The 22,662-nt window shown below is 44.5% G+C and overlaps 1 protein-coding gene across 4 annotated transcripts in view; it reads left to right on the forward strand.

Moving 5' to 3' along the window:
• Positions 1-22,656, forward strand: part of PHLDB2 (pleckstrin homology like domain family B member 2) — a 282,937-nt gene extending 260,281 nt beyond the window's left edge. For 3 of the 4 annotated variants that reach the window (XM_045286216.1, XM_004706392.2, XM_004706393.4), the window contains 6 exons: positions 8,003-8,210; positions 14,135-14,225; positions 15,047-15,193; positions 17,005-17,224; positions 20,074-20,159; positions 21,276-22,656. In XM_045286216.1, coding sequence (XP_045142151.1) covers positions 8,003-8,210; positions 14,135-14,225; positions 15,047-15,193; positions 17,005-17,224; positions 20,074-20,159; positions 21,276-21,416 — 893 coding nt within the window. In that variant the 3' untranslated portion in view covers positions 21,417-22,656. Of the gene's footprint in view, positions 1-2,251; positions 2,273-8,002; positions 8,211-14,134; positions 14,226-15,046; positions 15,194-17,004; positions 17,225-20,073; positions 20,160-21,275 lie in introns of all 4 variants that reach the window. The other variant, XM_045286217.1, reaches the window with a different exon arrangement.
• Positions 22,657-22,662: the final 6 nt, after the last annotated feature.

Genomic DNA, 22,662 nt, shown 5'->3' on the forward strand with positions numbered 1-22,662 from the left:
GAACAGTTCTATTCTGCCCTGGAGGGTCTCCCCAGCCACAGGTGATACAAGTAGCTCCTTGCAAATCAAGAGCTGTTGACATCACTGCGTGAGTGAGTTAGGGTGAAACTGAAGTCCTGTCTAATCTGTTACTCATGCCTCAGTTTCCCCCGAAATAGAGAAGCCCAGGCCAAATTCAGAGAGGAAATTGGGCTTGGGGTCACAGTTGAGCCTGCCCTCTACAATGTGACCTACGGTTTGTGCTTTTGTTCATACTGATAACTAAGTCCTGTGTGTACCCAAAGGATGGCAGCCTCAGTCTGTCTCGGATGCAGCTCTCACGTGACACTCCTCGTAAAGAGCCTCACCTGCTGCTGAGGAGACCTTCCGAGGGAACAGAAGCATCGTGTGTGTGTTGATCCAAGCAGATGTGGAATCTGGAGACCAGCCATTCTCCACTCAAAGGAGAAGGGAAAGGGAGGGGCTGCCCTGTGTAGAGCCACTGCCGCTCACTGTAAGATGGGCCGATTTTCTCTTAAGCCCATACAGGTAGCCCATAGGGACCAGACATAATTTCCTTGAGAATTATTTTGATCTCACTTGTTTGTCTCATGGAAACAGCATGTGCTAGTTAAAAATCCCATGATTAAAAGGGAATTTGAGAAAGCACATCTTGAAGCTCAAATTTAGCATACCCATTAATGAAGGAATTGTTTCACTTACACAATTAACTTCAATGAACTGTTTTCTTGTTTGCTGCCATTCGTAATGGAAACATCAAGGACGGTGGTGTAAGTATCAAGCTCCCTCAGCCGGCACTGTGTGAATCACACTGACTACATGAATCTTGCGTACCAAGCTCTCTGACTGTTGAGTATAAAGCAGGGAGCCCAGAGAGGGCACTCCTGACTTCAAAAGGTTTACTGGCTTCTGCACAAACTTGGGACCTGAACCTTTTACAAGCTTTGGAATGAATGAACCCTCTGTCCTTTCGTCTTTTCTGTTAAATGCAGGAAAGCCCAAGAAAGGTCTGACAACCTCCTCGTGTTGTGCTTGTGTGCCCAGCCGGCATCGCTCTCGAAAGAGTGGTCACTTTAAAACTGTGCAGTGGTGGCCTTTTAGTCTAATTGTCATTCCTTTCACCCAAGAGGGAAAAAGTCGTGCACTGACTAGAAGTAAAATGCTCTGCGCCGCTGCTGTTCATTCCCAGGCAGCTGCAGGGCCCCTTTGTTTGGGTGTTTTATTAGGAGCTCGGCCTCAACAGGAAAGCGCGGTCTGTGGGAGCATTGTTGTCTAGGACTTGGGGTCTATAGATAAGAAAAGGGAGGCCCCGGATGGATATAGCTCAAGTGCAGAACGTGCTCCTCCTAGACAAGTGCCAGGTAGGAAAAAGAGGCAGGGTGGGAAGGATTGAAGACACTCCTTCTCCTTCCACTGAGGCCTTTTTTAAAATAAGAAAGACTTGCAGAGGGGTGCAGACTGGCCAGAGTAGGGAAGGTTGTCCTTGAGACTGTAGCTAACTGCTAGAGATGCCCGGATGGACGTGCTAATAAAGTTTACTGCCCTTCCAGTGACCGAGCGACCTTTCACAAACACGAGCGCTTCAAGACTATGAGTTACTCTGTTTGGAAAAAGACTTGTTTCATAGGTAGATTTGCTTTTTTTTTTTTTTTTTTAATTCATCCCTTTTTTTGGTGGACAGATAATGTGTAAAAAATTGGGGCGAGGGGGGGGTGTGAGCAGGGCATGGAGAGTAACCAGTCTTTTCTGACTAAATGTCTGCCTGCCTTGTAAGCTCATTTTTAAAAAAACTTCTTCCATTCTTCTCTGTAAATTAAGACTTAATTGACAAAATAATTTATAAATTATCTAGGGTTCATGAGGGAGGGGGGAGCAGAGAGGGAGGGGGAAAGCGAGGAGCTGATACCAAGGGCTCAAGTAGAAAGCAAATGTTTTGAGAATGATGAGGGCAATGAATGTACCAATGTGCTTGACACAATTGGTGTATGTATGGATTGTGGTAAGAGTTGTATGAGCCCCTAATGAAATGATTTTAAGAAATTAAGACTTGATTTAAAATCGGGCATGCAGAGTTTTCTTATTGTGCTAGTTTGTTGCTAACACCGCTGGGTTTGCCCGTGGGCAGGGTTGTGTGTGTTGCTTCTCCGGGGCCATCCCTTCTGATCTTACAGGTTTTCCCTTTCTGTCTGCTTCCTTCCTGTTTCCTGACTTGCCCTCTTCCCTTCATCTTGTGGCCGTCGACTCTCATTAGGAAGAATGAATTTCTCAGCAGGTGAGTTATGAGAGGCTGAATGCTCACCGAGACAACCCTTCGCCTTGCCCTCTTAAATCAAGTGACTTTTTTTAAGTCATCCCATTTTCTATATGAAGCCCCTGGTAGCCAAGTGCCTTATATACTCAAGTATAAGCTGACCCGAATATCAGCCGAGGTGCTTAATTTTATCACAAAAGCTGCATTAGAAATGTGCTGAGAAGCTCGGCTTATACACATGATGAGCTTCAAATATTAGCCGGTCTCACCCAGCATGCCTTATCAAGGACCCTTCCAAACAGCTATTTCTATCTGGATAGGAAGTTGTAGAGCATTTATAAAGCTCTTCTTACCTTTCAGCCGCTTCCCTGGTGCTTAATGCTTTTCTTGGTTGAATTTTATTTCAAATAAAACTATTTGTCCTTTGGTATGGAGGCTGTGTCTGACTGTTGGGCATCAGTGAGGAGGAGACTCCAGCTCCTCATCTGTCCAGTGATGATGCCGATGAGGGGAAAAATGGACATCCCTCCCCCTCTCCATCCTTAGCCTGGTCAGCCCATCCTTCTTGTAGCACTCTGCTTCTCTGCTGTGTCCAATAATCCACCACAATCACCACACACACCTCACAGGCAATCCTCACCATTCCCGGGGCTTAGTAAGGATATGAACCGTTTACCACAAGTCAGGTTCAGAAAACATTAAGGATACAGTTCTTCGTTTACAGCAGCACCTCCTCAGCCATACCAGCAGCCATCTCTCACTCTCTGCTGGTAGCCTCACAGCTACACAATTCTTGGCTGCTGCCCCACACTGGCAAAGGTTACAAAGCTTCCTAGGGCTGATTAGGGTCCCCCATTCTGCAGGTCAGCTTCATGCCCAAAGGCATGCAGCCTTACTTGCTCGACCTCATGGTCTCATTGCACCTGCTGTGCTCCGTCTCTTGGTTCGGATGCTGCAGCCTCTAGTCACACCACTTCAGGCAAGGCTTTTGCACACACTGCTGCCTGCTCTTTTTTCTGGATGGTTTCAGGATTCGTCGTCCTGCATTCAAAGTGGCTCTCTTTATACCCAACAGAGTGGCCAAAATCGACCAATTCCTGCTCCCACCCAGTCATTTGGGGAGGGTTACAAAGACTGGATAGAAGATCATACCAGACCATTTCACCTCACCATACTCAAGGGTTGGGGGGAAAATCTCATTTTCCCCATCTACTTAATTTGCCCCACTCTGGTAGATATATTGTACATCTTTATTCCTGTATTAATTTAGAATGTATAGGTGAGAATACGAGTGCAATGGCTCCCTTCTTGAATGCCGTTTATATGCTAAGTAGTGTGGATGCTATGTTGACAGTCCCCTCCCTCATAAAGCCCACACTTGAATGGAGGCTTAAAGACCAGTTAATGACTATTCTGGTTTTTCACGGCACTGGAAGTTCTTCTTGGGTCTCCTTACAGGGATGCCCTTTTACAATCCTCTGTTCTGTGGTGTGCCCTCTATCAAAAGTACCTTTGCTTTTGGTTGGCCTGACCAGAGCCTGAACCCCAAAACTAGAGCTTACTGTACAGCAACCCTAGAGTTGTGGGGGAGAATGTCATGCCTGTACTTGGGACTGAAGAGGCAAGCCATTTCTTGGGGTTGTTCACTATGTGAGTTACATAAGCCAGGTGGCAGCTGGGTTCATGGTGACCAGATAAACTGCCGGTTACATCGAGAAACAGAGTGGCCTCCAAGGAGACCATTTCCACCCCCGTTGGGTCCACAGGAAACAGGCGTCTTGTTTATTGGCATGTGCTTATTAGCAGACGTTTTCATTTACATTGCTAGAACAATGTGAGGTGCTTGGCTCTCTCCACTATAGAAGCAGACCTCTATATGTGGTGAATTGATTTAGGGAATTTAGGGTCACAATCTTTAGCTCCCATCACAGCATAGCTGCCTCGTGTGCCCACATCTGAAAGGCTTGAGTTATTTTAGTTTCTTGTCCACCTCATCTGAAAACTGTGATCTTGTTCTGTAATACTTGGGGGGTGGGGTTGTACCTGTCTTGATGAAAATTAAACGCCCTGTCTTGAGGTAAAGTAGGACACAAAGGTACTGTCATTAAAAGAAATAGACACCCCCCTCCTCCTTTTTTCTGCTTTTCTGAGAAGGTGCTAGATAGATGCCTCGTAGGGACTGATTTTTCCTCGTGGTGGAATATTTAGAGGAGACGAAGGTCTTGGCCATGACATTGCCCGAGATGAGATTCTCCTTATGCTTCACATGTGCTTGGCGGACTCTGAGGGATTTGTTATTCAAAAAAGGAAATGCCTCACGTCGTTGGTGACAATTTGGAAGTGTCCTGTGTCACATGGTATTTAGAACTGCACAAATACACACGTGACCTTTTCAAATAATTTGTTTATTTTGCCCCGCCCCTCCTTTATTCTTCATGAATTGGAAACAATCTAATGGGAGCAATAAGTAATTCCAAAAGTTCAGGCACCAGAGGTAAATGTTCAAGTAGTGGATTAGTGTGTCTTTGTAAAAGATGACTGTAAAGGCCCAGCTCCATGCTTCAGGAATGCATTGGCTTTTACGGTTTCATGCTGAGTGATGACCTTCTCTCCCGAGTCTCGTGGAGTGACTTTATGTTCTGTGCCTTCCCCTATGTAGCTAAGTGACTGGGCTTAATTTTGCAACGAGTTTGTGCTTATGATTTATAGCAACCATGTATATTAATAAATTAATAATTCATTTGGATTCATCCAAATTAAGGACTCAGTGCATTTTCACTTTGATATCTAAAACTGCTCTGTATACTAGTGTCATGCAAATTCTGCCTGGAGCTAACATTTTCACAGAGGCATTTGGCATATTAGGCTTCCTTAATGCACCGTTGACACTGCTTCTGGCTGTCAGTGGAAATGTTTGGTGAACAGCTGAGGGAGCTGCTTTGAATCACTTCCCTTTCTCTTGCCTGCTTATTGGGTATTCTTTCATTAATTAATAGCCACACTGGAAGGTAGATAGAATGAAGAGGATCAAATTCAACTGGGCCAGTTGTAAATTAATAGCTTAGTTAGGTTAGAAAGAGATTATTACTGAAGGATAGGTTTATTATATTATTATTATTATTTTGTTATATTGATATTGATCTGGGGTGGGGGAGGGGTTGTCCCTGCTTTCTGATTACATAATAAAAAGGAAATTGAAAGGTGGCACAGTTCCCCAATCAATTAGTGAGCCATAGCAACAAAAACACAGGTAGTCCCCAACTTGTGATTTATTTGAGTTATGAAAAACTGTTTATCTCTGAAGCATGTCTTTTGGGGGGATTTAAAAATGTCTTATCGTTAGATTAGTAAGGTGTTCTACATACAGGTTTGTAGCATGTCATTTGCTGATGTCATCCTATATGGAAGATCATATGTGATGCTTCCATCCCCCAAAGACAAATAAAGATTTATATACTAGTAAAAATCAATAATGATGAAACTTGGCGAAAAAAACAACCAAGTATTCAACTTGCATGAGAACAGACTTAGGATGGTATTCTCTGAATGGAACCCGATTGTTAGCTGACAACGTCCCAGCCAGGGTAAGAGAAAATTTACTGTGCCTTGGGACCTATTGCTGTGTTTTCATGTGGTAGCTCCTTGTTAAGATTAAAGAAGAAAACTGTAGACTCAGTAAGTGGGATGTATACAACCCCTGGAAGGATTGTTGGTCCTGAGTAATTGGAAAGTAAGGGGAATTGGAAGGGAAAAAAAGATTAAGAAAAACGTGCGGGTTGGGTCTTCACAAGATTACATGCATAGGAGACAGTGTGAGATGCAAGGTTCTGAAATCCTTCATTAGGAAGGCTTACCTGCCGATTTATACGATTTATAACTACGTTCTTCTTAAGCGCTAAACCCACTGAAGTCGTGACTGCTCTCAGAAGCTGGCGTTGCTTGTCACCAGGAGTCCTCTACTTTCACGTGAACCCAGACGTACAGAGAAGATGTAGGGCCTTGTGTTTTTCTTGCAATTCCAGGATAAGCCAGGAAGCCTTGTTACTGAGGATGCAGTTCACACTTGCATGGTTTATTCCGAACAAGATGTGTTTGATTAGCTCTCTGTGATTAGCAAGTGGCTACAGAAAAGTCCTCTCAGTAATAGGCTTGCCCTGGTATCCTTGGGCACCTTGAAGAAAGAAGACTGCGCTGAGGGGAGAGGCAAAGATTTGGAGTTCTGGGCTAATAGCCAGTTTTTGACAAAGCTTGAGTGGACCTCTTCCCAAGTCAACTTGTTGAATGTTTGCAACATGTCGTCAAACACGCTGCCCCATGTAACACAACCATTTCCAGACGGATCAAGCATTTGAAAGAAAGTGGGGAACACATTGAAGGAGGATTCTTTGCAGAGAGATCAACTGAGAAGTTTATGGCCACTCTTGAGGGGATTTCAAAGGAGTAAACATGATCGTTTTTCTTGAAGGACAGAGGACAATCACAGGAACTTACTAGGAAGACCCTTTTCAGAAAACTGATAACCGCACAGGTGAAAGCAAAGACCAGAGAAGCAGCTTTGAGGAATTCCAGCACGACAGTGCATTCCAGGGTGGCAAGGGCTGTCCTAGGAGAGCTTTAGTCAAAGGCATTATCCCATCTGCCCTACAGCCCTAGTCTTGCCTTTGCAGTCAGAAGTCTCTTCCACAAACTCAGAGAACATTTCAGGGATCACAGTTTGAGCCTGTAAGATGCCCACACTGCTACTCAGATGTGGTATAAATTCAAGAGTGCAGACTTCCTTGGGAACACTACTTTCAGAAGTGCGTAGACCTAAATGAAAGATTTGTCAAGAAACACTGGCTTGGCAGTTTACTTTTCAAAATAAAGGTTGCTATGATTTTTTAGTAGCTCTTCTTGATTACCCTGTTTATAACCCTCTGCTGTGTTAAGATGTACAAGTGATAGGGGAATGTGTCAAGTGGGCTTACCCCCCAAGAAGCTGACTCAAGACCACTTCTTTGAAAATTTTGTTTGCACCAAGCGTGCTGTTCCTTTGGGCCGAGCAAAACAAATTAGACCAACAATGGTTGCTCCTTCTTCACTTCGAGCAGAGAGGAAGGGGAATCAGAAGCAGGGGGAGGATATGGAATGTTGGGCTCATTTCCTCCATGAACAACTCCCTCATTTCCAGAACTCAGTTGTGCCTAAATGCCTTTGCTGAACACTCGATCACCGAGTCCGTAGCAGAATCCTGAACAAAGGGGGGAAATGCAGAACAGAATTTCAAATACACATGGACTTTGGGGCATCAGGAAGGGTGGATGAACCACTGAAACTGTTGCCCTGAGATTGTCTTTAAACCTTAAACCAAAAATACAGAATTCCTCTTACATCCTAACAGTTGTTTAGCTTAAGCAATTTTAATTTGAAAAAGATATGCCTTGATTATTGCACTTTGGGCAATTTGAAAGATTAGATAAGAATTTCAAGAGACCCTGAGTTTATATTAACGGGGGAGAGTGACCCAGAAGAGTGGGGTTAGAATAATCACACCACTCACTGAATGGATTCAATGTTGAATTGGTGTGTGTTTTGCAGTGTATATTTTCAACAACAATAAAAAATATTTAGAAAAAAATAAATTAGACCAAGCTTACACATGGAATCCTATGCAGATATTATTGGTTGCTGGTTTGAGTCTGTAGGTGCCTAAATTTCTAGGACTGTAAAATGGGGCGCACGTAACTCATTTATCTATGGCTCTCTCCTTAGGGTATACCCACCAACAGATGAGTGAAGGACAGAGACAGAAATCTTCTGAATTTTATAACCGCACTGCATCTGAATCAAATGTCTACTTGAATAGTTTCCATTATCCAGATCACAGCTACAAGGACCAACCCTTTGATACTTTAAGCCTAGACAGCTCTGACAGCATGGAGACCAGCATCTCAGCCTGCTCCCCTGACAACATCTCAAGGTAAGAGTTATTCATGGGTTAGCTTCCTGGTTTCAAAAAGCACTGGTTGGTTTCAAAAGTTGAATCCATCAAATCATGACAATGTATACACGTAAGTCCAAATTGTCCAAGTCAGAGTCTACGAGATAGTCAAGTCTGTCATGCGGCCTTCCTGTGGGAAGTAGTCAGGCCTCATAATATCCATTATTCCCCTTAACCCTATTTCTTTATACTGGAACTCACATTTAGACTAGCTCACTCACTGCCATTGACTACATTCTGACCCCTACTGATCCTATAGGACAGAACAGAACTGGCTCCTTGGGTTTCCGAGGCTGTAAATCTTTACAGGAGCAGAAAACATCACCTTCCTCCCTTGCAGTGACCTGGTGGTTTTGAATTGCTGACCTGGGGGTTAGCAGTTCATCACGTCGGCCACGATACCAAATGCTTAAAAACCGGTTCACTTCATTTGACTTCAGTGTTTTATGGGGTAAGCTACGGAATAATTTCCAACAAGAGAATCAGAACCTTGGAAAGATTCCGAGGAGTTTTTTTTAACCTGTTTTGTTCATAAGGAGCCCTGGTGCTATAGTGGGTTATACTCTGGGGTGCTACCTACGAGGTCAGCAGTTCAAAACCACCAGCTGCCCTGCAGGAGGAAAATGAGGTTTCTAGTACTGTCAAGCGTCACAATCTCAGAAATTCACCGGGCAGTTTGACCCTAGTCGCTACGAGTCAGAACTGACTCTATAGCAATGAGGGAGATGTTTTGATAAAAGGAAGGTTTTAGTTGTTCTGCATATTGAGGTTTTGTACCACTCATTTGTGCTCAGACTTTGTTGTTAGGTACACAACAGAGTGAAACACTGCACCATCCTCACACGTGTCCTTCTGTTTGAGCCCATGGTTGCAGCCCCCGTGTCCATCCATCTCCTTGAGGGCCTTCCTCCTTTTCATGTCCTTCTCCAGGGACTGGTCTTGCTTGATAACGTGTCCGAAGTACATGCGAGGAAGGTAGTCATGTGAGAGGAGGGGCAAAAGCACTTAAAAAATGCGGATCTACCCCTAGAACTTCTTCCAAAGCTTGGGTGTTGCTCCATTTTACCTTCTGAATAAAGTCAGAAGGCATCCCACTTCCAGGCATCCCAGATCCAACTCGTCTCCCAGTCCAGTCTACCTTCCTGATACACCTCCCGGGACTTCTCATTGTTTGAAAAACGACAGTGAGCTCTCCCATCTCCGTGCTTCTCGGCGTGTTGGTGCCCGTCCTGGACAAAGCGCTTTGCAGTTCACTGTGTTAGTCCGGATAGACTAGAGAAACAAATCCAGGGAGACTCGTGTGGATAAGAAAGAGCTTTACCCACAAGAGCAATTGTATATTGAGAAAATATCCCAGCCCAGTCCAGATCAAGTCCATAAGTCGAATAAGATTAGCCCATATGTGCGATACCAATCTATAAAGTCCTCTTCAGACCCATGAAACACATGCAATGATGCCGAATGCAGGATGATCACAGGCCGGTGGGGAGAAAGTCTTGGGATCCAGTGGTGGTGTAAGCATCTGACCACTGGCAGGGGTCTCCATGTGGCTTCTCCAGCTTCCCAGGCTGCATCAGACACTCGAGGTCATTCCATGCTAAAATTCTAGTGACATAAGCTTAGTTTTGTGGTGTCTTCGGCCACAATGAGACACTTGTAGAATTTTAGAATTCCTGAGTTTTGTTTTGGGGGAACTTGCCCCCTTTGTGCTTTCTGGAGCCATCTCTTCGGTGACAAGCAGAGTTAAGGGAGGGGGGGAGGACTACCTTTTGAGCTTCATCACTTACACAGTTGACAACATGCACTTTAGCAAACAGGTCTGGAGTGCTGGAAAACAGGCAGTTGAGCTTAAATTCTGCATCCAGTTTAAGTGTAACTGCACTGGCGTATAGAAAGGAGTGCCTGAGCACCGACAGTGCTGTCAGTCCTATGATTGCGAGTGTTGACTTACTAGGCCCTGGCTTTGGGCCCATCCTTTGAGAAAATGTTGATGTTCGGTGCTTTGAGGCTGTTGGTACTCCTATCGACTCAGAAGTGCCAGAGTAGAACGGCTCCATCAGGCCTTCTTGGCTTAGGAGCTACCAGCCCCACGACCGAATGGGCCAAGGAGCAGTGGTGTAATGGAGGGGTCAAGAGACAGAAGACAAGGGAAGGCATGCAACGGCTCACCTCAGCAGCCATGACTTCAAGACCCAGGTCCTCGCAGAGAGAGAACATATTTCCAACCATGGTTTCTATCTGCGGGGATGGGTGTGTGTGTGTAAGCCCCCCTAATTACAGGTAACCACATAAGATAACAAAGTGGGCCTTACCCTAACCCTACATTGGAGGAGTAACCTAACACCAGTGCCTGGCACAGGTGAGGGGGAGTGGCTGTCTTTGGATCCTAGAGAGGATCCTAGAGAGCAATAGCACCCGTCAAAGCTGCCTGCTCCATGCTTGTGAGAGGTAACCTTAAGGTAGCACCTGGGTTGATATAATGGGGAACAATATTGATTATGAGAAAGTGATTGGGACTCACCTCCAATTCACAAGGGTGAAAGCCTCCCTCAACCCCAGAAAACCCAGCCTGCCAGGCTGCTTAATATATGAGAATAAAGGATTCATCCGCATACACTCTCTTCCTGTTCTGTTTCCCACACTGACTGTAATCTTTGATGGGGATGGATGGGCAGGGCTCTCTCCTAGAATGACTCACTGGGTTCAAACAACCAGTTAATAGCTGAGTGCATACACGCTGCACCATTTGGTCTCCTTGAGAAAATATTGATGTTTTATATATATTATGTAGTATTATATATCTATATCTATATAATATAGTATTCTATCTATCTAATCTATCAATGGGGAAGGAAGGGCAGTAGAGGTAGAGAGGGGAAAACTATGGCTGAACCTAATTTTAAGAGGGTCTTTAAGCAGCATTTTGGGTACCTCTAATCGCGTCGCTCTTTAGACCGATGTTCCTATTCTGTTTCCGATCAGAGACCATTAAAACCAGCTTCTGCATGTTCCTTACTCTAGGGAGTTCTTTTCAGAAGTTATAGCAAGCCAGAGTTAATACAGAGGTGACGGCCAATGACCAGATGGCAGACAGTGTGAAAAGTAATTGAGGACGTGTCAGAGAGAAGGCTCCTGCCCCGCTAATACTCAGAGATCTATGGATCAAAGGAAGACTGGGTTGATCTTATAAGTAGTAAACACCTGTACAAAAACAAGGGGAGGGAAATACCTAACAGGACAGATGAATTAAAAATAAGTGCTCTAGGCCCCTGGCCTGCTGCCTACTGGTGTTCTTAGATGTTTCCGGTGATTCATTTTATCTGAAAGTATTTTATATATATATATTTTTTTGTCCATGCTGTGTCAGTTTTGCCTTTGCAAAAATGGAATTGACTTTAAAAATGGAATTTTCCAATTTTGCTGAAGCAATTACTGACCCCTAAAGAACCCCCAAATCTGCTACTTAGATTCCCTTTATTGAAAGTTTTGTTTGCCTCTATGAATTCAGTTTTACCAAAACCGCTCAGCTGTCAAAGGAAACTTCGTGATGACAGCAAGAGCATGGCTGACAGAGAGTAGGCAGGCCTCCGCATCTTGATAGCATCAGTGGCCGGTCTCCCAGTACCGTCCACCTTCCTACTCAGCCTGTGCGGACGGGCTGAGACCTGCCTTTGGAAGAAGGTCTTTGAGTTGGAGCAGATGCTGGACGGATTCCTCCACTCTTGGTTTGGGTGGATTTGGGAAAATAATACTAAGTATTATAAAGCCGTTGGTATTGCATTATGATGCTCATCTTAGTCTTCTGCCTCTTCCTGTGTGCTGGCCAAGTGGCAATCCATTGATCGACATCTGCCCAGGCCACGATGTTCACCCAACTAACTTCCTCTCCCTAAACTCTTTTCCTGTTTGTTTTTTTTCCCCCTGGATTAATCAGAATCTATTTTTATCCCCTAACTTTTTTGTAAGATCATTGTATTGGGGCTCTTACAGCTCTTATCACAATCCAGCCATCAGTCGTCTGAGCGTATCTGTGCATGTGTGCTGCCGTCCTCCCTAAATTCTTATCACAGTTGCACTCGCTGTGCACTGTCGCTGTCATTCTGACAAGAAAACGTTTTTAAAAATGAAATGGTGATGTCACAGCAACAACAATTTTGCTGAATACTGCGCTTGAAATGCCAAGGAAGTCTTAAAGTCAGCAACGGCAAGGTTGACGAAATAGAACAAGTGACCGTCTCTAGAAAAAAGAATAATTTAATAATTTAGAAGTAAACACAGTAGCTCCTAAAGGTTAGTTAATAGTAGATGCCCACTCTCAGATACCTAACTGTTTTACAGACTGAAAGTGGTCGATGGCCACGTGTTCTCTATTGATGTCTTTTCCATATAATTTATCCTTTGGGAGTGAACATTAGAACACCTGTGCTGGTACTGACCAAAGAAGCGAGACAGGCCACAACCGGCAGGAAACAAAGTAGGCATGTTCTAAAATAATAGAAGGCAAGCATCTTGAAAAATCATGAATGATGAACAAAAACGGGTGAACAAGTTTGAAAAGTTGCCTGCAGGGTGTCTGAAAATGACTAAAGATGAGTGACTAAGAACTGAAAGAGTGTGTGTGTGTGTGTGTGTGTGTGTGTGTGTGCGCGCGCGCGCGCGCGCGCGCGCGCTTAACAAAGTTGGTTTTCAACCAGCTCATCTAGATTGGCTTCGTTTGGCTTGGGGACACTTAGACCAGCGAGGGAAAGCTGTGTAGGCTTTGATTCACTGTAAGTAGCATCCTTCTACCCTTGTTCCCAAGCAAAGAAAGAATAGACCGAGGTTCTTGCTGCCAGCAATGTTCAACAAGCCAGGCGAAAAATGAATGTTGCAGAAAGAATTAAAGGAAAATTTGGAGTTGGACTGCTTGGTAGAGTGTGAGGTTTCTGCCACCTTACAGAAAGTCTTTTCCACCAAGTTTCACTTAGTGACACCCAATTTATTTCCAAATTCATCCTAGACTTAAGACATTCCTATCTGATATTATAGACAGTTCCATCCAATATAGATAGAATGCTATGCTAGTACGTGGGCTGGAGGGTGAGCTTAGACTTTCGGTGTTGGACTGATGAAATTTGTTCCCTTTCTATCCACGCGATCAAGTATTCTCAGTGAAGGGAAATAAGAATTTCTGCACCAACTTGAAAGATGATTTTCCTTGAATTTGTGTTGCCTGGAAAGAACAGACATTACCTTATACCTTCTATAAACTAACCATCTCTAAGCTAACCGGACAGTCCCCCGAGGCCACCATATTCAGATTGGGGGTGGGGAAGCATGCAGGCTTCATGCGTGTGGTAAGATTGGGGTTTGGGGTTATTCATGGATAAGTAGCAATTTACACTGGCAGCATTCTGTTTGCCCACTTTATCTCTTCAACCAGTGTTTCCCAAAGTGATGATACCATGACACACACACACACCACCACCACCTCCACCCCCACCCACCCCCACTACCACCACCCCCAAGCAGAGGCCTGGAACAATCCAGGGGGTTGCAAAAGTAGATGCCTGCACTTTATGTTGGATTTTGGCCTATGAGATGGCTATAATACAAGAGTTTTTGATTGTCAGGGGCAGGGAGCTTTGTCTTTTTTTTTTTTTCTGAATAGGGAGTAGTAGACCCAATAGATTGGGGATCTATGGCCTAACCTGATAGAAGTTACTGTTATCTACAATTTTCAGAGTTGAGCTGATTGAACTCTTGGGACCAGTGACTAATTCGTGGTCTCCTTTCAATTATATATGGTTAGAGTCTACTGTGCATCAGCCTTGTGTATGTGTGCGCGCACGTGCTCAAACGTGTGTGCAAGAACCCTAGCAATCTGTAGCGGCGTCCTTGAAAGGCCTGTGTGTTTTATTCAGTGCCAGCACGTCAAATATTGCCAGAATAGAAGAAATGGAGAGACTTCTGAAACAGGCTCATGCGGAAAAGACGCGGCTGCTTGAATCCAGGGTAAGTGTCCCAGCTTTCTGTTAGAGGGCTGAGGGGGGGCTGAGACCAGGTGGCTCCTCTCAGGTCTTCCTGGGCGGTGTGATCTGAGTAGTTTCTCAACCTCTCTGGGCCTTGGCTTTGTAGACAGTCGGTGCTTCGTAGAGGCACTGGGTGCCCCATATTTCCGTTAGGTGTTAGCACAAGACTGAAGTGGACCCTTTTCTCTTCCCCTGATTACTATGGGGAGGGCTGTCATGTCGGTGCATTTTCCCATTCGCAGCCTGCCTGACTTAAGTGCACTATTGTAATACCAATAGTCCCATGGTATTTCTAGTCCGATCCAGGCTTCCTTAGGAATCCCCCAGAATGCCTTTGCATCCTGCCTTAAAGGGCACCTCCTTTCCTCTTCTGAACCCCCCACGTGTTTCCTATGAGCAGCCGGCTGGGTAGCTGCAGAGAACAACAGGATTTGGAAGGACCATGGCCTTCAACCGGAAGACGGAGATAGAAATAATGCCTGATGTTGGGTGCCAGTGCGTCGAGATTTTTATTGAGAACAGGAGAGTTGTGGTTAAAGATGGGAAGTAACTGACTACAGTCGCTCACTAGATTTCCCCGCCTTAAACCAGGATTTAGTTGTTTAGACTTGGTGTTGCATTTCTGCATGTGAATCTTTTGAAAGCTGCTTACAGCCCATTTCAGTTGGGTTCTATATTTGAAGCACCTTGGCTATCGACCAAGAGTTGCCTCGTGAGAATTTTCCTTTGGGGATATTAGTTGGAATCATTCCAGGATACCCAAGCTCTCTCAAAATGATCATTGTTCTGCATGCTGATCCTCAGGAACGGGAAATGGAAGCCAAAAAGCGAGCTCTGGAAGAAGAAAAACGACGCAGAGAACTCCTGGAAAAACGACTGCTGGAAGAAACGAGCCAGCGGCAGAAGTTAATTGAAAAGGAAGTGAAAATAAGGGAGAAACAAAGGGCACAGGTTGGTTGTCCGTCTGGATGGCTGAGAGGCGGCTGCCCTCTTGTGGTCAAGTCAGGGAGGTGTCTGGGGACTCCTGCCTGGCTGTGGATGGCGCCTGGTTAAGATGTGCGCTAGTGAGCAAGCAAGGAAGTGTGTGTGAGTTTCAAAACTCTAGAGGACCACTAGCCAAGCGGCACTTTTATCTGGGTAGCACATTATGAGACAGGCATTTGTTCTTTCACCTATCTTTGGGGGATATTTTAAAATATGTAGCCCAAAACAAAACAAACAACAAAGAGCTGTTTTAGGGAAAAAAAAGGATTGGTTTTCTACTGGAAATCTATAATACAAGACCCAAACGACGGCTTTTGTTTGAAGAGGGGAAGAGAGCCTGTGAGACCATGTTGCTGAAGCAGGCAGTCTAGTACAGCATTATTGGACCAGGATGGTTTCTTGTGCTGTGTTCTCTGCTCGCTGTTTTCACACATGCCCCCCTTTGCTATCCAAGCCCACACAACACGTTCACAAGAGAACGGAACACAGGCAAAATTCAGGGAGTCTATATCTTGGTCAGCGGAGACTTTGAAGCACTGTGATTGTCACGGAAACAGTTTACTTACAGAGTATTTTCTGGGAACCTAAAGTTTTATTAGGTACAAGTAGTTCAGAACTCAAATCTCTTTTGCCAGGATGTATGAACAGTTAGATAAACGTTAACTGCTTTCTTCTTCGTGGTAGCTGGCACTTTAGTCGTAGAGCAGATAAAACTAGCTTTAAGTCCTTATCGACTTATCAGCAAGCCTGTGCCGTCTGTGTACAGCAAAAAGGCCACAGAACCAAAGGTAAAGTATTGAAGGAATGCTAGAAAATAAAACCGCCCCTTTTGTCCCAGGAGGTCAGCTTCTGCCAGTCTGATTAGTCATGAAGGTGAACCGGGTCTGTCTGGGGATGCAAACAACCAACCCCACGATTCGGTTTTATTTCAGATTGGGATGCTGTTCATCCAGGTATATGATTAGGTCTTCGTCCCCAGGGGAAAACACATGGGTTCTTTAACAAGATAAAATAAATCTTAGAAATCTCCTGGCTTAGGTAAGCCTCTGCCCCAGCCACTAGTAAAACCAGACCTGTGTGTGTGTGTCTGTCCCTGCAGCCTCTACGCTGTGGGTCCACCTTGGGCCCTTCCTGTCCATCTTTGAGCCCACTTCTGACTTGTTTTAGTGTCGCTTTCAAAGACTACACCTCAGCCTTCCAGTTCTACCAGAGAGTGAGTGTGAGCCGACTTACACAGCTTTGGGGAATCTTGGCTTATCAAATGATAGTCCATCAATCATGCTGTCCCTGAGATTACATAGAGAGAATTGTCCTGATAAACTGTGGCCATGGAAACCCTGGGGACCTCTAGTGGCAGAATCCGCATCTGCAGGGACTCTCTGTAGTCCAGCCCACTTGCTGCTTTGTTTCCCCGTGTTTGATAAGGGCGACATGCCTCTTTCAAAGATATAAAAAATTATATTATTTTTTAAGATAAATGATCTATATTAAAAAAAAAACATTTTCTCACCTGTGTTTCACAAGGATTGGGGTTGACTGACCTAAGTCTATCATCTTTATGTTGTGCCCTCACATAGTGGCACCTTCTCAAAATACTATTCACTTTGTAGTCTCCAAATGAGAAATGCTTTTTAACTTTTAAGATCTTTTTTTTTTTTAAACAAACCAATGGGCATTTCCCATTTGAGGCTTTCTGGTTAATGTCAGTTTCCCAGTGTCTGACTTACCACACCTCAAAGACTCCCTTCTCCATGGGCTGGGGTTTGCATTTCCTCCAGGCGCGCCCGCTGACCCGCTACCTGCCTGTCCGCAAGGAAGACTTCGACTTGCGGAGTCACGTGGAGGCTGCCGGCCACAGCGTTGACACCTGCTTCCACATCGCTCTCACCGAGAAGACCTGCCGCGGATACCTCATCAAGATGGGTGGGAAAATCAAAACGTGGAAGAAGCGTTGGTTTGTTTTCGATCGGAACAAGCGAACCTTCTCTTACTATGCAGGTGGGTAGTTTAATAAGAAGAAGAATCAAGTGGCCGATTCAAATCAAGAACCCTCTGCTTAGCAGTAAAATCATCAAAATTCCGTGGACATAGAAAACTGGTAAAGTAAAAAAATGATAATACTCGCTTCAGGGGTATTTTATTTGCAGATAACGTTGTCCAAATGATCTTTCTTTTCTAGGAGGAACTAAAATTATATAATTTTTTTTTAAGTGTGAGGTAGTCTGTTCCACAAGGGTGCTTTTAACCCGAGTCGGCATCGACCGGATGGCAGTGAGTCTGACTTATGCAAATAAATATGAAAATGTTTTTTCAGATCAAGATTCCACCACCAAGCCCACTGAGGCGGAGTCTGTTCTGACTCCAGCGGCCCGAAGAGGGTCTTCCTGGAGCTGTACTTCTTTGTGGGAGCAGCCAGTCTCCGGAGTGGCTGATGAGCTTGAAACCCTGACCTTGCAGCGAGCGGTCCAGGGTTTACACGCAGCCACCGGCTCCTTTTAGATTAAGATGTTGCTTTCTAAGCCACGGAGCTGTGTGGGTGGGAGGGGGAGAAGCGTTTGTTTCCCCCACATCTTTATTCATGGCCTTATGCCCCCCTTAAGTCACACACAATTAGGTGGCCGGAGCTGACAGGCCAACTATAATTTACAAACTGGAATGCACTTTAAAGCACAAAGAGTTACGCTCATCAGGAAACTAGTGAATGAGTTACGTATTTATTAAGTGTCCTGAAATAGTTTTGGCTGCTTTAGGTGATGGACTATGAGCAATCCACTCTACTGGGTCTCATAAAAATACAAAATGAATGTATCTGTTGTACTTATCGAGGCCTATTATCCTCAAGTGAATTCCAACTTATAATAACTCTGCAAGACAGAGCAGAACTGCCGCCCCGCCCCAGGGCTTCTGAGCCTGTGAACTTGATGGCAGTAGCCTGCCACCTCTTCCCCCAGCAGATGGGTTTGAACCACCATGAGCCAACCTCTCAGAAGCACAGGGCCCTCAGCGCTGCGCCATCAGGGCTTCTTCTAATCAAGAAGGGTCTTAACTTTCTCTGGATCGCAGAGGAAGCGTGTTCCTGGGTAGCTCAGCTGTCTTTTCAGCAACTGAGGACGAGTGCGATCATCCCTGAGTAACTGAATCTGCACTAATGAGCATGCCCAGAAATTGTCGGCAAGCATATCACTGTGATGAATGTACAGACAAGACGAGTGACGTAATGTGCCCTGTGCAGTCCGGTTCTGCTTCTGCAGAGAGGTTTAAGAAAGCACTGGTTCTGACGCCCCTGAGTTGGGGTGAGTCAAGAGTAGCGGGGTACACGCCTTCCTGTTTCATGCTCTGAGTGAGGTTCTAGTGACAGTGGTAGCTAGTGGCCTGAACTAAATAGGGTTTGTTTGTTTTTTTTTTAAATCCAAACCAAAAAAACCACACCCACTGTCATCAAATCCCTTTTGACTCTCAGCGACCCTGGGGGATAGGACAGAATTGCCCTGTGGGTTTGTTTCCAAGACTGTACTGTGGATGGGAGTAGAAAGCCATCTCTTTCTCCCGTGGAGCAGCTGAAGGATTTGAACTGCTGACCTTATGGTTAGCAGCCCAAAGACATAACCCACTACCCCACCTGGGCTCCAGAGATGCTCTTTTCAGGCAGTTTCACAGAAAGATGCTTATTTAATAAGACATTCGAATAGGGAGTCTGCAAAGCTTTTCCTCCTGCAGTAATGAGTCTAGACACTCACGGGGCAGTTCTAACTAGTCTGACAGTCACCGTGCGTCCACATCAACTCGATGGCAGTGAGGTGCCGATTGTTCATTTCCCTGATAGAATCGGGACCCAATTATATATCCTATTCAGTCTTTTTTCTTACATTAAAAAAAGCATTTTTTTCTTAGAAGCATACAAATCGAACTTACTCTTTTCGTTGGCTGCTCTCGGTAATTGCGCTTGTCTCTTGTTAAAGCTCCAGCAGATATCGTGCAGCTTGTAGCCAATACATATCCTGCACTGGCACACGCATGAGTGTATCTTCCACAATAAACAGAAGTGGAATTTCTCCGTCAGAGGATCTGTGCATTGTTGATGCAGTAACTGCCTTTCAAAAGGAGCTTTCTTCTGTCTGTGTACTGCCCTCGACAGGGCGTGATGGAATCACATGGTCTGCATTTTCGTCTAGTCTTCAGACATCATTTAGCACACTCACATGGTTTATGCGCCTTGCCGAGTTTACACTGTAAAGATTTTCAGGCTTTATGAGATCACGGAGGAGAGCTGTGTATGTGTTTGATTGGTGGCTTGTTTTGGGTTTTGTTTCACCCTGTTTTCATGGAGAAGCCGTATGGAAAGGGCTGCTTGGAAAGGATATTAAGTCATCGGCACAAACCCGTGTTGTGAGGCAATACCAGCATCCTGGACAAGGATTTGGTTAGCAAAGAAATAGAAACAGAATATTATTTTTCAATAAAGAAATGAAACTTAAACTTCCATTATAGTAGATCCCTATATGAATTCCTCCAATAGAAGGATGTTCTTAGAGCATGTAGGAAAATATTTTGTATTGTGCCAATATTGCTGATTATTGCTGTCTTTTATCGGCTGGTTTGCTCAGAAGCCCCGGGCAGTCACTTCGCCCCTTTGGTTTGGGAGTGGTGGGTTTGTCTTTCTGCTGATGATTCCATGTTTTTCCCAATACAAAGCAGAGGTAATGCAGTCAACCAGATGATCAGAATTCATCTTGGATTATTTGAACATTAAGTAAATATTTTAATGATCATGACAATGAAACTCGAGCTGTTTTCCAACCCATCAGGGACGATAAAGTACTTTTTTTAACACTCACCTGTCATTGCAGACAAACACGAGGCAAAATTAAAAGGAGTAATATATTTCCAAGCCATTGAAGAGGTGTATTATGATCACCTGAAGAATGCTAATAAGGTAAGCATAGCTTTTCTATATTCCAAGAATTTTAAATGCACCGTTCAATTTTGGGGGGAAAGATGTGGGTTGGGTTGTGGGGGGGGCATGGGTGGTGTTTTTTTGGTTTTGTTTTGGGTTCTAATTAACGCAGGTTTGTTTTTCTGGCATAATGCGCAGATACAATCAGTGCTAGAAAAGTAAACATAGCACGAAGACAGCTGGAAGTAAAAATGAAAAACCCACGGGGGGTGGGGGGGGAACATCCTGAGTGCTTGTTTGGCACGGGGGCCGCAAAAGAGGAAGACCCTCCAGGAGGCAGGTTGAGGCGAGGCCACCACAGCGTAACCTAAGAGTCGGTGTGAAGCTGGCACAGGACCAGGTGGTATTTGGGTCACTGCGTCAGAACCAACCAGAGGGCCCCTAACAACAACAGCAAGGACATTGGCCGGGGAGATTCGACAGAGTGCCACGGTGCTAGGGATGGATCTAGCAAGAAGCTCCTAAAGGCAGTCCTCCAGTCCCTCCTGTGTCCACTCTGATGTAGTCACAGCTGGTTTGTTGGTTTTTTCCTGCCTTTAATTTTCCTTACTCTTTATTGTTTCCTTTGATGATCATATACTGTTGGTATCTGACCTTCATGTGTGGTAGAAGATCTGATGAACGTCTGTAGATGACATCCGCAGATGATGCATTGCAATATTGCACGTAGTACATACTACTCATGATAGTATGCACCTCCCAAAACCAGACTGTTGAAAGTGTGATTTACTGGGATTCAGATGCACCCTAAATTGGGAACTGCTTGTCCATATGGATGAAGTGGATCTCAAAGAGGGTTCTTGTACGAGTTCAGCTAAGACTAGCATCCCTATCTGAGCCCTTACTTTGAGCCAGGTAGCCTGCTCAGAAAACTGGGGAACCCTGTCGTGGGCACAAAGATCAGAGTAGTGGTCACTACTGAGAAAGGCGTGGGGAGCCAGAGCATGGGTCACACGAGGTAAAAAAATGACGCCTACATTGATTTCCATAAGTGGAATCTTTTAAAGAGAAGGAAGCCTTCACATGTCTGATGTCAAATAGTGTTCTCATTTCCAGATATTTGTTTGACATCCTTTTTCCGCTTTTGATTTTCAGAGTCCAAATCCATTACTGACTTTTAGTGTCAAGACGCACGACAGGATCTATTACATGGTGGCGCCGTCGCCGGAAGCCATGCGGATCTGGATGGATGTCATCGTCACTGGGGCAGAAGGTTACACGCATTTCTTGTTGTAGTGAACGGGCGACAGTCCTCTGCAGGGCATCAAGCAATAACCTCTTTCCAGAACGAAGCCATATTCAATCCTGATGGAAAGACCCACCACTAACCCTTTAACTGTGTCTGAGCAGAACTTTTCATATGAACAAGAAGGCACTAGTAGAGGGAGAAGGGGGTTTTAAATCAAAGCTTAATCATAGAAAAAGTGACTGAACTGAATCATAAAAAGCAAAAAGAAATTTTTTTTGATGAATATAGCCTCACACGAATAGTTTTTTTAAATTTTGGAGTAACAAACTATAAATACGGTAGTTTACAAAAAAATAGTTGTATGCATCTGGAAATTATTTTAGGGCCTTAATCATTGCCGTTGGCATTGACATTATAGTTTTCGGCTAGTTTCTAAAGTATGGCATTTGCAAATGATAATTTTGTAAGCGTAAGCAAATGCGGGGTTGGAAGTGGGTATATTTTAGGAGGAGATTTTGCCTTAACTTTTAAGTACTGCACCAGAGCCAAAGACTTGGCAGGACTTCTCTTTAACAGTCATGTTTTCAAGTGATGAACTGCATTTCGTGACATTCTACCTTTCCAACTGGTACTTCAGTACATCCAGCGCCGAGGACATGGGCACCGCCAGCACAAGCCGTTCCACCAATAGCGCAAACTCGTTTGTCTGAAAGAAGCAGCCTTAGACGTGCTGTGACATTATTCAGTTTTAAATAAAAGGGAGTACTTACTATTAGAAGGCTTGCATTGCTGAAGACTTCCCCATGCCCCGTCCTGAGGTTAAAGGCAATCTGCAGCCAGTTTCCCTTGGCTTCTCGGACCTCCCTGGTGAAGAACGCCTGTGAACTGAAGTTTCACACAACAGAACTGAACCAGAGCTCATTTTTTAACCAAAGAGTAGACCCAGCAAAATACTTATTTTCAGTGGTGTAGGTCTGCGAACAAGATAAATGAGACTGAACCTAGCATTGTCTGTAATGTACCATTTCATTGTTATGTATTTCTTTACAATGAGTTTTTGGTTTGTAGAATTAAGTTAAATTTTCTTGACTGAAATGACATCGGGCACGTTTTTGTTTGTTTTTAACAATGGATTTTTGATGCCATTTATACTGATTTATTTTTTGTGTTTGTAAGAGTGAATGTACTCTTGAAGAAAATAGGAAGAAGTAGGAAACAATGACTTACTTCCTAATTCAAGGTGAGATAACAGATTCAAAGTCACTCTAGAAAACTGTCGTGCCACATTCCCCC

Source organism: Echinops telfairi, unplaced genomic scaffold, assembly GCF_000313985.2.
Source record: "Echinops telfairi isolate 266 unplaced genomic scaffold, ASM31398v2 ScPeMD7_6;HRSCAF=24_0, whole genome shotgun sequence".
Lineage (NCBI taxonomy): Eukaryota > Metazoa > Chordata > Mammalia > Afrosoricida > Tenrecidae > Echinops > Echinops telfairi.